The 16,973-nt window shown below is 34.9% G+C and overlaps 1 protein-coding gene across 1 annotated transcript in view; it reads left to right on the top strand.

Annotated features, from left to right (window-relative positions):
* Positions 1-16,973, top strand: part of WIF1 (WNT inhibitory factor 1) — a 60,890-nt gene that overhangs the window by 24,487 nt on the left and 19,430 nt on the right. Inside the window, exon 3 of the mRNA XM_006923707.2 lies at positions 12,076-12,184. Coding sequence (XP_006923769.1) covers positions 12,076-12,184 — 109 coding nt within the window. The remainder of the gene's footprint in view (positions 1-12,075; positions 12,185-16,973) is intronic.

Raw genomic sequence — 16,973 nt, 5'->3', positions numbered from 1 at the left:
TTTTTTTTTTTTAATGAATCAGCCTGACTATGGTGTCTGCTCACATCTGCCCCATAACCGTTTATTTTAACTATAAAGTACTGTCATTCCCTGTGCTCTCATAAGAGAGTAATTATCATTAAGTAGGTTTGCATTTAGGAAGAGGAATTTCAAGTACTAAAGAATTTATAGGAAATAATTCTTAGGAAGGAGAAACCTAATATGTAATACATAATAATTAAAAAGTAATAAAGGAACATTCAGATTTGTCCTAATATTCTGGCATGTTTCAAGTGGGTAAAACAGAAAGACTGTGAGGTTGGCTAACGTTACAGTGGAAACTATGCCAACCCCTCTTTGGCTCTTAAAATTCTAATATAAGGATCTAAGAGATCGAAACTATTATACTGAATCAACAAAATGCCACTGTGTATAATCACATAGAGCAATCTTTCTCACAGCACCCCCTGAAGACCTACCATGGGGGCTCCTTTCTCCTTGGGCCTTTGGATGAATCCTCAGGTAGATCCTGAGATTTCTCTATTTCTCTGGTCAGCTGGAGATAATAAAACGTCCTCCGATCACTTTAGTGCTAAGATTATTCTCATTTCAGTAATTAAAATATCCACATCTGTGTAATAGTTAAAATTCTGATTTTTATTCATAGTTAAAACTCCTCTCGTCTCTTAGGTGTGGCCTAAGGCACCATGGTTGCCTTTTATCACTAGACCGCTTCCTGCTCTTCCAGGGCTGAAAGACTGGTGTGCAGGTGGCGGAAAAGGAGACTAGAGATAAGAGGCAGGGCGTTGATGTCACCTACAATGTTTAATTCTGGCCCCAGAGGATGTTTCAGGCTGACCTTGTTATTACAGGGGCTTTTCTGGGTCCCTCCACAGGGAGCATCTGACCCTTTGCCTCTGCTAGGGCAGTGCTTCTTCTCTGGCTAGATACTCAGAACCACAGCACCCCAAAGACTCTGGTCCTGCCGCGCTGGCCTCCCTCCTATTTCCTGATTGTTCTAGGTACCAACCCACCCGAGGTATTTGGCACTAACTATTCCTTCCACTGGAGTGCTTTTGCCCCAGATATTTGTCTAATTATTTACATGATTTCTAATACTCATATTCACCTACTTGTATTGATATAGAAACTTTTCTGACAAAGACAACAACAGTATTTTTTTTAAGTGCTGGTTTCAGTAACTCGTATTTATTGCTTATATCGTATAGTGTTAAGCAAGGTGAGAACTACAAAAGTCTTAGTCTCTGTCTTTGAGAAACTCTGATGTATCTATAAAAGATAACTTTAAAACACCCTCAAAACTATTTTTTAAAAAAAATCATTCCCTAATATAATCAAATATCCAGTTAGTATATATATTTCCAACTATCTCTCATAAATGTTATACATTTTTAAAAGTCAATTTATTTGAAATAGAATGCAGGTAAGGTCCACATATTATGATTGGTTGATACGTCTTTCAGGTCTCTTTTAATCCATAGATTACCCATCTATCTCTCTCATTTTTTTATTCCTTCAAATTTTTGTTGAGGAAACTGGGTTTTTGGCCTCTAGAGTTTCCTATAGCCTGGCTTTTGCTGATTACATCTTTGTAGGGTAGTTTTGCTTGTTCTTCTATTCTCTAAATTTCCTATAAATTAATAGTTCGATAAGACATTTCTATTTTGTTTCAAAGCTAAAGAAATAAGGTAATTGCAATTTTGCCTATATACACTAACCTAAACTGTAAACTCGTATCTTCTATAAGCAGAAAAGGAAAAGATTTTTTAGACTATTTTCACAACCCCTGCTCTTCTTTTGAACTCTTCTCTCTATACTCATAGAACTTGACTGGTGTACTCAGGACTGTGAGAACCCCCTTGATCACACTCTTCCAGCTCCAAACACCCAGAAATCCCCAGACTGCTCATTTCTACCTGTGGGTTCTCCCACTGTCTAGAAATTCTGTAGGGATAAGTAAGGAGCAGGGTTCATGAGAGAGCATGGTGGTTCAGTGGACTCAAAGCTTGGTATGGCTGGACCAAAGACTTGTGAGGGAAGACATGAGAAAAGAGGCTGGTGGGTAGAGCCAGATATAAAGCTGTAGCTAAACTTTATTTTGTGATTAGAAACTATTAAGGGTTTTATGTGGGAACAGTGATATGGTCCAGTTGGCATTTAGGAAGAAAAATTAGATGATGATATAGATTGGAGATAGTTTAGGGGATAATTACAGAAGCATGAATGAGAAATATCTGAATTTTGGTAGCAATAGTGGGCAGGAAAAGAAGGGAATAGATTTGCAAAATCGGTGAGGGTTTATGGAGATGGTTGATGAAAGAAAAGTTAGTCTAGAAAGACTGCCAAGTTTATATCTTGGGCAATCAGATATATAGTGGTTGCTGTCTAAAGAAAGATAAGTTAACAGGTTCATTGGGAAGAGAATGAATTTGGTTCAAACACATTAAGTCAAAGGGCAGATGTCTGGTAGACATCTGTCGATATAAACGTAGAACTCAGAAGAAGCGTGAAAACTGGAGATAAAAATTGGGAGGTCACTGAAATGTAAGTGTAAATTGAAGTCATGGAAACAGATAAGCTACCCCAAGAGTAGAGCAGAAGAATGAAAAGCAGACCAGAAGTTGTTTCCTAGGAAACATCAACATTTAAGGCAGAGGTTCTTAACTGTTTTTCAAGGCATAGACTCCTTTAAGAATGTGAGTGAAAGCTGAGATCCGCTTTCCCTAGAAAAATAGTCATATACATATGAACACAAAAGCTATGAATTTTCTAAGAGTGTATGGGCCCACATTCATAACTCTTTGTAAGATGAGAGAGAAGCACACAAAGGTCATTAAAGAAAGACTGATCAGAGAAGGAAAAGGAAAATTCAAAGAGACTTGCTATGTATAGGTCAAAAAAGAAGAGAAAGAGAAATTGATTGTAATAAACCAGGGAATACAGGACAGATTAAGATGGAAATGTGCTCAATGGATTTAACAACTCTGAGGTCATCAGTGACCTTTTATGAAAACATTTTAATAGTAACAGGGGCAAAAGTCATGCTGTAGTGAGCTAAAGACATAGGCAAGAAGACTGAGGCCATGAGTATAGGCTCCGCTGGAAGCACTATAATGTCTGGGAGGAAGAGCGACAGCCTGGTAGATACAACACTGATTTCTTAACCTTTTCATCACATTAATATATATGAGGGAAGATGACATTATTTATGGAGCCAATCTCAGAGGATATGAGAAGGAAGCAGGATTGAATGTGGATGTGGCCTACTGGTAAGTAGATAGAGAAAAAGTTTAGAGAATTTACATCTAGCAATCTTTGTTTTCTTTGTGGATGAGATATTGTCATCAGCTGAATGAAGACAACAGGAATGGGGCAGAGGACTTTGGGGAATCTATGGAATTGTTGTGTGTAGGATAAGGGAGAGACTAGTAATGTTTAAAATAATTGATCAGGGGTATTAAGGGGAAGTTGGCCACATAGATTTAGCCAGTTCTCAGATTATGGATTTTCATCATCAGTGTTCTCCAGGAAATTATTCAATTCTGCCTCAGTTTCTCTTTTTCTTAAAGTGGATAAATAGTGCATGTATGAATAACAATTTTGAAATAGCAAATATCTAGCATTGCTTAGAAGACTAAAAAGGTTAATTGTTCTAAGCAATGGCTTTTTCTGAAGTATAAAAAAAAATTTATGGTGATGACTATTATTTGAATCTTCTGCTAATAAGACTTGTTCCCTAAATTTTGGACTATGAAAATCTGTAACTATAAATTACAGACTTATTTTTTTCTTTTTGGCTCTTAGGAACAGAACAACTGTTCACTGGAGGATGTCTTGTAACATAATATTCCGATATATGAAATTGCAATATTATGAACAAAGAAGTCAAATTAAGGCATATCTCATAATGTTTACCAAAAAAAAAATTACCATTTTTTGCAACAAAGTTAAAGAGAAAAGTCTGGTTTTTTTCTGGTTTTTATCAGAAAAAGTAAGTTAATACTCCATGTGGATTCAATAAAAAAATACATTAAAGAATTTCAAGAAACTAACCAAAGCTAAAACTAAGAAAAATATGACTTAATATTAAACCTTTTGAAAGCCATCACCGAGAATATCTCCCAACATTTCTAAGTCAGTTAAAAATTTTCACTTACTTTTTATAAATAGAATGAAATATGTACCCCTGGCGATAACTGTACATTATAAAGAACTCTTAAAGCAATGGAACATTAATTTTGTCCCTTTCGAGCTACATATATGTGTTACCCAAACTCATTTGTACATTTAATAAATGTCATTCTATTTTTTTAAATGCAACGTGCTGAAAAACACTGCCATGTGAGTTGCACAAAGGAACAAGAACAAGGGAATGAGATACTAATGAAGAATAAATGTACTACATGAGATACTAATGAAGAATAAATGTACTACATGTAAAAGTAATTGTTCAGTTTTTAAATTATTATTAAAGAAGTAGCTCTTAGCACATTCTCTTTTCTCCCTATGTAAGTGAACACCCAACAACTGCTTCTGAAGCTTTTAGAAAAGAAATATTCAAATGTAAAACTTGAGATGAAAAGAAAAAATAGAAAAAGTATTCCTTTTCCTTTTTCAGAGCTGAAATCTATTCCCATATCCTCTAGAATACTTGCATTCATGCCACTGCTTTATCAGCCCTCTCATATTCTCCAGTAATTATTCTCTTAGTATCTAGGAGAAACTTATAGCTGTGCTCCCCAGATCCTCTTCTTTGCTTCTTTTTCTATACTTTCTGTTTGGATTGTCCTGGTCCCCAAAGTGTTAGCTCTACCACTTGTAGTGAAGTGTTTTTTCCTTGGTACCTAACCTCACCCCACTCAGTATTGCCCAACACATTCCTTCTTCTCTGTGCCCGATTTTTAGGCTGGCATTGACCCATAACTTTGTAAATGCTTGAATTAGGGCAGGCTTACTATGAAGAGGAGGTACTTGTCCCAGAAGCTTTGAGGAATAATGAGGAATAAAACTTTCAGAAGCCCCACTGCTGCCTACATTGCTCTTTCCATGGAAAATTTTGGCAAAGTGGTAAAAGCAGTGTGCTGAATGAAGACTGTATTTTGTTTAGAGCCTACTTTGTCTTTATACTAATATTCCTTTTTTCAGTCTTTATAAGAACTTAAAAATTTTTTCCATTCCCCAATGCTTTGCTTTTCTATTTCCTTGTGCCTCTCCCTCAAAATTTAAAAAGAAAAAAGAAAAAAACTGTAGCTTCGGATTTTATCTAATACAAACTAGCAACATAGATAGACTCTATTGCATTGCTTTCGTATCTTTAGGAATCTTCAAAGAGAGTGACTAGTCAGTGATTTGTCAGATATTCCAGTCTGTTTCTGGTTTGCATGAGCAATGGTGATTCCAAACCGTAGGAGGAAAAAAATGGAAACTGTCTTAGATATTTCAGATTTATGTGAAGCCAAACTGTGTGATCTCCTGCCAGTTATAGTTTACAAAACTCTCGTGGTCCTGGATGTGTTTACTTGGACTTTAAGTTTTAATATTACCACTATATTCCAATAATTTCACTCCCTTAACCCAGCCCTCTGACTGTGATGTAGTCTAGTATATATAAAAATGATTACTAGAACAGAAGAACTGTGCTGATTAAGATTCTCTCTTTAAGCGATGCTCATTTAAATGTCAGTTTAAGCCGAGATCAGTAAAATAATTAAATTACTACTCTAAAGGAGAAGGTACTTTTCCTTTTTGTTTCTGAAACAAGTTCTCCTTAGAGCCAGTTTCAAAAGAAGTCAGGAAAAAAAGTCATTGATATTTCATGGTTTCCTGGTGACATTACAATTATATGTTATAGTTTACAGAAGGCAAAATTTATATACATTTATACAATTGTATGAAACTTATAAACTTTGAAAATTATATAAATTATATGTAATTACTATTATATGTAACTTATAGTAAGAGACACAAGTGGGAAATATGAACCAAAAGAGCATTGGACAAAGTCATGTTTCAGAACTGGACCTTGTATATGATATCTGCTTACATTCTTTTTGGGAGTCTCATTGCCAAGGTTTTGTCCTAGAACAAGCATAAAACAGTTACAAACTACACACAGGTTGGCTGGATATCAAACGTCAATGTTCATTTGATTGCTCTTTTTTCTTTTTTCCAAAAATGTTCTCTATTCTCTATGTATCTGTGGTGACTGGTCACACAGCAAAATAAAAAAGAATCTCTTGACCCATAAAAGTAATTTAGCAATTGCCAAAACAGAAAAGCTGCTGCCTGTCAGTGGAATTAGAGGCTAATGCCATTTTACCACAAAAATGTGTTCTTGAATGTCCTGGCTTATGCATTTGGATGCTTCTCAGTAGATCATTCATTCATCCAGCAAATATTTATTAAATATCTTGTTTGTGCACAATGCTAAGTGAATCTCTATTAGAGTGTTGGAGAAAAAATGAGGTCCCATCCTTAACTACAAAGAATTCGAATTGTGTATGAGGATACATAACCTACACAAGTGAAAAGTTTAGTAATAATATATGGCAGTATACGTTTAAGGGCCAACCTGATTTAAATCCTATCACAGGTCAGTGTAGGTGAAAACATTGGAATATAGGCATGGCTATAGCATGTTCAGAGCAGGCCAGATGAGTCCAGAAGAGGACACCCATTGCAGAGTAGTAAGAAATAAAGGACATTTGGAGCCAGACTGGACCCTTAACAGGTTAAAGGCCTTATCTTAGCGATAAGGGGAGACAGGAAAGGATTATGATGTGGCAAAAGCAATGTTTGAATTAGATATATTGGTTTATATTATGGCAGATATTTTAAAGAAGAAGGCAAGAAGGATATTTCAGAAAACGTTATAATAATGTCATCATGAGGAAATAAAGGCTAGGTTAGGCTGGAAATAGTGGGAATGAAAGGAAAGGACAGAATCAAAATGCATTATAAAATGAGAAAGGGTAAGATTTTGGTGTCTAGCTATCAGGAGATGAAGTAGAGGCAAGAAACGATAACAACTCTGAGGTTCAGTACCTTTGTTATTGGAAAAATGATAATACTGTTGATAGATATAAAGAAATCAGGTGGGGAAGCTGATTTGGGAAGATAATGAATTAGGCTCCATGCACACAAGCACAGCCACGAAGCCTTGTGAATGGTTCGTATTGAACATCATTACCTGGAAGGAAATCATTCCATCTGTGAGAGTGTGTGAACTTTATGACAGAATATAAAGAAAGAAGAGCTGAGGCCTGAGTCTTAGCAAATTTTCATGATCATGAGCTAAGAGGAGGAAAGTTAATGAGGAAATGCAGGAAAATCAAGACATGAGAGGAGAATCAGCAGAGTGTCACAGAAGCCAAGGATAACGAGTTTTGAGTTTGAAGGATGAAATTTTGCAGAGAGGTGACAAGAAGAATGCCAAAGAAGAATGTGAGCTCTGGCAATTTTTAGCCTAGACATTCAGGCGTCAGATTATTTTAGGCATTGGACATGCTTATTCATTTTGTTTGGGACTTTAACACTGAACAATTTCCCTTTCTTGGTCATTTTAGTAGATTTCTTCTTGCCCTTTACATGCAGTATAGGAGCTATTTTATATCCCTTTAGTAATTCTCCTACTCCGTACCCTACTAATCTGGACACACTTTTATGCTATAAAAATAGTAGGTTTTTGTGAGAATTAAATGAACAGTGACTGGAGTATAGCACTCAACAAAAAATTATTTTTAAAATTTCAAACCTTAAGACATCTTTATGTTTTGTATCTCTAAACTCCCTGAAATTTTCATTAGGACAAATATGATACCTTTATTGCTTAGTGTTCCCCCATGAGCGCTTTGGTCAGCATCAGGATACATGAAGTTAAAAGAGGTTTGAAAGCCTCTTTGAGGGCCTTCATGGTTTTATGAAGAACCTTTGATTCTTAACTCAGAGGTTCCTGCAATTATTGTACTTATTGGATTAAGTATACACCATAAACTCAAAACTTCAAAGGTGGAAAAGAAATACTGGATTTTCTCCATTCTTCCCAATGGTTAGTGCAATTCTCTGCTTTCTTTCTCCATGTCTACTCAAAAAACAGTGCCAGGGTGAAGGCCTTATGATTTGTCTCATTTTGCTGTTTAAATGATATCTTCGTCATTTCTGGAAGAAACAACGCTGATATTCAGCCAAGTCTCTTAGAAGCAAGTTAAATGGCCTCCAGCACTCCTCTCTTGATAATATTGTGTGTCTTTTATACTTCTCCATGAAAAGAAAATTTACTGCATGGCAAACCAGGCCAGCAAGATTTTTTTTCAGCAATTTAATTTAGAAGTGAATTATTCTCCTGAATAGACCCATTCTTTGTTTGACTACAAGGCAATCTTTCATGTGTTTCCTAAATAAGCACCCTACTTGCCTCTACCTGAGTTTCCACTAGTGTCATTTAATGAAACAAAATGTACTTTTTCCTAATAGAGGTTTCATGCTCTTCAATATGCCACCTCCCTATTACAATTCATGCCCTGAGTTCCTTTTATCTAAGTAATAAATTGACAATTTATGAAACTTGTTCCCAAACTTTAAAGCTAGCTCTCTGTTCTCGTTGGCATAGAATTTAGGTTTTCTTTGCCCCCAAATAAGTTTTTCCAGTGGAGAGTTTTGGGAGTAAAAATATTTATTATGTTATAAATAAAGTAAAAACAGAAAGTCCTGTCTAGAAGTTAGAATATGACATTACAAATCTATCACTTATTTCATCGGCTATTTTCTACGACTTTGAGGGAAATGTTAAGCTTTTAAACTAAAAGAGGACTATATTTTATCTCTACTTTATGGTGATGATTATTTACAGAAATGTTTATGTGGTATTGGTGGTTTGGGTTGATCTCTTTATAATAACAAAGTGAAACCGAGAGAGGTTAGTCTCAAGATCAGAGACAAAGGGTTGGTCAATTTCTAAGTGGTTTTCAAGTTGGAATTTTTAATATAGCAATGAAAACAATACATGAACGAATTCGTTTTTTAAAAAATACACCAACTATGAAGAAAATTATGTATTTCAAAGATTCTAGAAACATTATCATCTTCAGCAAGAAAGACAAACAAAAAAGGTTGACTCTGGCAACTGCCTTTTTCTGATAAGAACCAAGTAAGAAACTGTTTTGACCATTCTTGACCTGTGATACAGTCTTAGAACTGCAGTAGAAAAACCATGTGTAGTGATTCTCAAATAAATCAAAGGGACACCCTAAAACCTCTATAGTATGAAATTTGTTATTAATGAGATCAGAATATTGGCTGTCCAGAGAAGTCTATTAAGCCTAGATGCATCATGTTGGGCTGTCATGCCAGCACTAATTACAAACTCTCTGATACTGAGTACAATGCCTTGGTGCTTCTCAGCCTACTTTACATGGCCATACCGAAAAGTAGCAACAGGAGACCCAAATGCTCCAGAAGTTGTATCTGGACACTGAGTGAAATTCTTTCAGTTCTACATTCTTTGAACATCATCAAAAGTTTTTGGAAGAAACATTCAGAAGCTACTTTAATACTGAGAGTTGTTTTCTTGAAGCACACTTTTAAAGAGACACACAAGGGTTTTAAATGAAATTGTTACACTAGCACAGCCAATGATTATCATCAGCCACTCAGAACTGAAAGCAGGGTAGATGATTAATGTTTATTTTTAAATAAATGTATTTATTTAAGTATAAAAGCTATGGGACCACATTTAGAAAATTTGGAAAAGAGAGAAAAGGAAGAAAATGAGTTACCATCAATTTTACAAAATCATTATTTAACATTGGTGCCTAGTTTTTTATCCTTTTTATTACTAATACAAAAAAATAATTTTTAAAACTGAAATTATACTCATTTTTATAAATGTAATTTTTAAATATACCACCCATTTAAACATAGATTTAATTTATAATGTGATAAAGCTCGAAGATATAATTATGGAGCATTAAGTGATAACTTATTAGAGGGTATTGGAAGCAATATAGCCACCTGAAATGTTTTATTTTCAAAATATTTGCACTCTATTCACTCAATTCTTTTCCATCATTTGTACTTTTAATACAAATGTTTAGAATAAGTCTTGGCATACATGAGGCACATGTTATGTATTACATGGGTGTTTGTTGTATCATTGTTGCTAGTTGCTATTACTGTACTTGGTAATATAAATAATCCAAAGGTTATTAATTATAAGCACATCCAGCACTCAATCTTTTCATAGTGCCCACTAAAATATATTTTGGAACAAAATGTTAAATGGTATTACCTAGTAAAGTGTAGAGAGAAGTGCAGCTAAGAGAAGTCGTTTTCAGGATTTATGAAAAGCTATCTACATAGTTTAGTCCACCTTTAATCGTCATTGGTTTCCCTTAAGGGACAGAAATTCATTCCAAATTGAATTACCTTTCCTGACAACACTCCTTTCATCAGATTTCTTGCAATTTTCTGCTTTACCTTAGACAGGGTAAGAATTGACTGTCTTACCTTGACCCTCACAGCCCTTCTAGTGAATAACTTTAATAAAACTAATTCACAAAACTATGTTACTCTCCTAGGGACCCTTCACAGTCGTCTTCTGGAACCACTGCCACAACTCAAAGAAGGGGCTGTAGTGGGAATATGGTCAATGAAGGTGCTTCTTTTGGCCTAGTGAAACCAGGAAGTGCTTTCCAATTCACTGCAAGTAGAGACAATGTCCCTATAACAGTTGAGATCATGCTTTTGCATTATCATCCTCATATGAAGTCTTTAAAGTTTAATACATTTGATAATGTCATTTAAAGCAGAAAGTTGTGTAAATGTCTACTTTGTATCTCTTAATATCTCCTATGCTGGAAAATAAATTTTATACTACATATAAGAAAGGCCATATTCTTTTTTTAACTTCTTCCCAGCCCATGTTTATGTAATTGATTTCATTAATTAACCCATTCAAATTCTGGCCATCTCCACCAAGATAACTGCAGAACCAGTCAACTTTAATTCTCATTTTAGCATCTGTGCTATTTATTTATTGTTCTCTATTCCTAAATAAGAGCACATTGTTTCCATTCCAAACGTTTTTTGGTCTTAAGTACATCTATTTTTATGAAAAATATATTTATTAAGAGTAATGGCTAATATTTAGTCTCAAAATGGCTTCTCCTTTATGTCCTTAATTATAGGACTTCTGTTCAGCTTGTCTTCAGATGGTTCTCCAGCATGACTATTTGATAATTGAGTTGTAACATTAATATGGTCATGGGAGAGGGCGAGCACAGTATTTACCTACTCCGCCATCTTGATCAGAACTCCCATTCCAAACTCTTTTAATAATCCAGTCGAGAAACAGTTAAGAATCAAAGCTAAGGCTCTACAGTGAGATTACACATCATTACTTTCAGTATTTCATGACCAGTCAAGTAGCAGGGGCCATTTTCTCAACCAGACTTAGTTAACCAAATGTTTTATGGCTTGTTGTCATATTATGGTGGTGAATTTTGCATTTTTTAGGCTTTTCTTTCCATAATTAAACTGAGACCTTAAATATAAACCTTTCAAAGGAAATGAGACTGACAAATAAATGTTAACAGCAAGATCATTACATTTTGAACTTTAATATCTTCTTTTGTTCATAGATTGCTGTTTTAATTATTTCCTATTACAGCTTTCCAAATTCTGATCAAAAGTCTCCCTTCGAATTTGAAAAGGATTAAAGAATTACCCAAAAAGCTAAGATGGATTTTCTAAGCGTTAGTTGATTGTTTTGCCTCACTTATTTCCTTAAGAACATTTTTTTCTCAATTCTTTTAAGAGACAGCAACTCAGTAATAACCTTTAAACTAAAAGACTACCTACCTTGTGGATGTTTTGGATAAATGTTATCAATGGTTTTAAAGGATCACTTCTCTCCATACAGAGAGTCTAATTCTAGAGCTCTAAGACCCAGAAGGGTGAGTTACGCCAACACAATATTCTAAATACGTGCTCGAGAGTTCCTGTAGTGAAAAATATCACTCTCCCATCAAAGGGATGATGAGTTTCTATGGTACCGATTGTCAATGCCTTTTGTTGTAGGCAGAATACTTCTATGAATTCCTGTCCTTGCGCTCCCTGGATAAAGGCATCATGGCAGATCCAACGGTCAATGTCCCTCTGCTGGGAACAGTGCCTCACAAGGCATCAGGTGGGTGACCTTCGCCTCAGAGAAAGCTTTGCACTTAAAATGTAGTGATGTTGGGAATAATATTTAAGATCCAGATGTCACCCATTCGAGGGATTATGGAGTATTTTTCTGAAGAGATTGCTTGATTTTAGGGCAGTTCAGTTGTTATGTCATATTGTTTCAGCAAAAAATCAGGATGGGAGTGAAGAAATGGCAGTTTTATAATTTCCTAAACTCTAGGTAGCCCCAGTTCATATAATTACAGACTTAAAAAAAGGAAGATAGTCACCAGATGAGATACGTCTGGCCGGTAGAGTGTGGATTACTGTGCACATAAATGTGGCAAAGCTGCAAAGCAGTTGGGGGCAAATGGGATGAGACAAGAAAAACTTCTTTAAAATGAGCATTGTACAGTAGTCTCCCTTATCTGCAGTTTCGCTTTCCGCAGATTCAGTTACTCTTGCACAACTGTGGTCCGAAAACATTAAATTGAAAATTCCATAAATAAACAATTGAGTAGCATGATGAAATCTCTCACTGTCCCCTCCATCCAGCCTGGGATGTACTCATCCCTTTGTCCACTGTGTTCACGCTGTATATGCTATCTACCCATCTTGGTTATCAGATTTTATATCACAGTGCTTATGTTTAAGTAACCCTTATTTTATTTAATAATGGCTCCAAAATGCAAGAGTAGTAATGACGGCAATTCAGATATGCCAAACCGAAGCCATAAAGTGTTTCCTTTAAGTGAAAGTACCTGAAGATATTTTGAGAGACCACATTTACATAACTTTTATTACAGTATATTATTATAGTTATTCTATTTTACTATAATTATTGTTGTTACATGCTTCCTGTGCCTAATTTATAAATTAAACTTTATCATAGGTATATATAGGAAAAAACATAGTATATATAGGGTTCGGTACTGTCTGCAGTGTCAGGCATCCACTGGGGGGTCTTGGAACATATCCCTCACAGATAAGATATATTAAATAGGAATTTTCTACATGAAAAAGTGGAAGAAAAGGGCTTAGTTTTTCAGATTTAACCATTCTTCTTTATTAAGAAGATAACAATACATGATATTTAGTAAGAGCTTTTCAGTTTACAAAGTGCCCACTTCATTGAGTTCTGGGAGGGAGTCAAGGCCAGAATTACAGCTCCATTTTACAAATTAGAAAATTAATGTTTACGAGGTTTAACCATCTTCCTCAAAGTCATATATTTGTAATAAGCAATGGAGCTGAGACTAGAGCCCAGGTTTTATGACTTTTAGAAAAATAGAGGTCACTTATGTTAACATGTTCAAATATTTCCATCTAGTCTTTTTTCTATGAACATATATTTTTTCATAATTGTGGTAAAATTATATATTTGGTTTTGTATCATGACTTTTTTTGCTTTTAACATTTTAACGTCAGCATTTTCCGGTGTTGTAGATTTTTCCAAAAGTTGTTTTTAATGACCTTATAATATTCCATTTATGAACATACCATAATTTATTTATCCATTCCTTTATTATGTGTAACTTACATTGTTTTTAGGGTTTGAATCTAGAAATATCACAATACACATCTTTTTAAGTAATATATGGCCACTGGGTAGGAGACCTGTTTGTCTTATTCACCACAACTGCCAACACAGGGCCCAGTACAGAGCAGGCATTCAGAACACACTTGTTGATCAATGTGTACACCAAAATCTTGGGTGCTCATCTCATTATTTTGGTAAAATAGATTCTTAGAAGTGGAATTATTGTGTCAAAGGATATGAACTATGAACTTATAAAAAAGCTCTTAGAACAAATTGCCAAAATGCTAATTACTTTCCATAAAGCTTGCACCTGTTTGTACCCTGGCTAGCACTGTGGGAGAGTGCCTGGCTTACTGTAGCCTCATCAACATGGGTTATTAATCATGTTAACTATTTTATTGACTTAAAAAGTGAAAAGTGGTTTTCTCAGTGTTCTTTTAATTTGATTTTTTAAATTCCTATTGAAGTAGAACATTTTCTTATATCTATTAGACAATGTAAAATGTCTGTATACTATGCTCATTTTTACATTGAAATAATAGTGTCATTGATTTGCAAAGCTCACTGCACATTAAGTATATTTAGCCTTTATTGCATTTTTTCAATTTATGATTTGTATTATATTTTTTGAGGGGGTGGAATTTGTGGGGGCTTTAAAATTCTATGTGGTCAAATGTATCATATTTTTTGTGATTTTTTTTTCCTATTCCTTTTATTCTTGGAAATTAATTCCTATTCCAGAAAGCAGTTAGGTGATAATTTGTACATGTTTCTAGTGTTTTATAAAATTTTATTTTGGCAACAGCCTGAGGTTGGGGTCTAACCTGGATTATTTTCCTGAGTCGTCAACTTTTCTAATGCGAGAGATTGAATTGATTCAAAATATGCTCTTTATTTCATATTAACTTATCCTGTACATTGGGTTTGTTTTAGAGCTTAACGTTTGTTCTAATACTGTAATATTTGTCACTTTATAATATTTTTAAATAACTGAGAGCACAACCTTGTCTCTTTTGTAAAAAAAAAAATTAGTCTTAGTCTTCTAGAGGGATATTAGAAGAATTTTGTCAGACGTCAAATGAAAATCTCATTAGGAAATTTCAAAATCTCATTATGAAACAACCCTTAAAAGTCCATTTTCCAGTGGATATATATTGGCATATCCCAGCACTATAAGAGTAGGTGACTAAATAAGCACAGAGCTTTTCTAATTTCCTAGAATAAGTGCCAGTGTGGATGCGGAGAGAGTGAACTTGAATTTCTCCTGGGTCATCCCAGGGCTTCAGGTATGACTAGCAGCCCTTCCAGAGGATCTGATTCCAATCTAGATGGGTGTGAGGTTCTAGGAAGCTTGTGTGAATTAATGAGATGTGGGGTTCTGGAGATACATTCGCCTGTGATTTGTAGCCACAAGGATATGGATATATCAAATCCATAGATATAGATATCCCATTTCCACTTAGATGGCGTTGCTGACTCTACAACATCATGGAGACAAGAAAGACACTTGGGCACCAAGTTCTTGGAATAATGCCATGTCACATGTCTCATGTCATGTTCCTTTATAGTCAAGATAATTTTCTATAAAATCTTTCTTGATCAAATACTTCCTTTTTAAAAAAGAATCAAGAATAAAACAAATATATAACATGTCTTTCAATTTCCATTTTATAGTTTTGAATATTTTGCTTTCTTTTTCTGATTTTTAAAGGAATATATGCTCATCATAGCCCATTAAAATGCATAATTAAGCCAATTACACAGTTACACCTACTCAACTTACAATAAGTCTTGAATTTTTGGATTTCAAATTTAATGCTTGTATCTTAAATCTTCCCAGCTTTATTCACTTTTTGTGTATAGTAAAAAGTACTTACTGAAATTCTACCTTTTAGGATATTGAAATAATAAGATTTTAAACATATGATATGAGAATATTTTAATAGATCATATTTAGATACAACATCATTTTCCAATAATTTAAAATCTTTATAAGTAATAAAATTTAGGGAAAAGAAATGAATGATGCTTTGAGCTAGGTGACATGAAAAAGAATAAGCCTTCTGAGACCAGATGACTTATGCACATGCACACACATAGAGAGATACACACACTGCATGTACAACTTCACCTCCACATGCATAGGTTTTTGGAGGCAGACGTAGGATTCGTTTACAAAAAATTTTCAAGTGCAAGAAGTTAATGAGAATTTTAGCCTATTGCAGAGCAGTTATTCATTAGCCTCATTAGTTCAGTTCCCACAGTAGGAGCAGTGAAGGTACCTTGAATTATTAAAAAGTAACCAAATCAGTGTGTCTTTGCTCCTAAGCATCCAGGTAGTGTTCATTATTCTTCTGGTCTATTTTATACCCCCAAGCTGCTAAACTGTTCTTTTATCCCACAGGCTCCTATATGTCTAAACATTGCATGAAAAGGAAAACTCTTGATCTTTAACAGTTATGAAGTGCCTGCCTTCTGGCATCTAAAGAGGACAAAAACAGGAAATACAAACTGCAGGGTGGTTCAGTAAAATTACTGAGTTGGATAACAAAAAACATAGTTTCCATAAAGCCAAAGCTTTGCCTCTGAACACTCTGTCTCGGTCATACCATGAAACCAACAGAGCAGTAGTGTTTCTCAACCAATACTTTCAGGAATCCAATGTCTAGAAACGTTTAAATAGGTGCTAATGCTGGAAGGACTGTCTTCTTGGTGGCCCAGTCCTTAGCATAAGGTAAAGCCCAGTGCTCAGTAAGTATTTGCTGGGAGAATGAATGGCTGTCCGCACAGCTTGGAGCACTGATGACTGTTTGTGTAGGAAGATTTATAATCCTGTAGCAATTTATAATCACTTGGTGTTGAGGATGAGCTCTCGCCCACCTTTGCCACTTCTTCCCTTGTGAGGGCAGTGGCTTGTAGGATTATAGAGTGAAACCATATGAACACTATGCCCCCTCAGTGAAGAAGAGGCATTTAATCAGAATATGTTTATTGTTTACTTTTATACAGAGTTCATTTGTATGCAGTCAATTGCACAGCAGTGTGTACTTGAATGCCATGTGAGTTATGTTCAATCTGCTTTAGTTTTTCTAAGTTGTCTTAACTTACCTTGGTTTCAATTATATAACCTAGACTGCACTGAATTTTACAGCATCTGGCCTAATTTCATCTAGCTTTTGGTAAAAGTGGCTCTCTCCTCATATGCTTATTGTTACAAAAGCACAAAATAACTTTCCCATTTTGATTATGACTTGGAAACAAAAAGCCTATG

The sequence above is a fragment of the Pteropus alecto genome, unplaced genomic scaffold (assembly GCF_000325575.1).
Source record: "Pteropus alecto unplaced genomic scaffold, ASM32557v1 scaffold76, whole genome shotgun sequence".
NCBI lineage: Eukaryota > Metazoa > Chordata > Mammalia > Chiroptera > Pteropodidae > Pteropus > Pteropus alecto.
The sequence above is the reverse complement of the archived record's forward strand: the minus strand, read 5'-3'. Positions and strand labels throughout refer to the sequence as shown.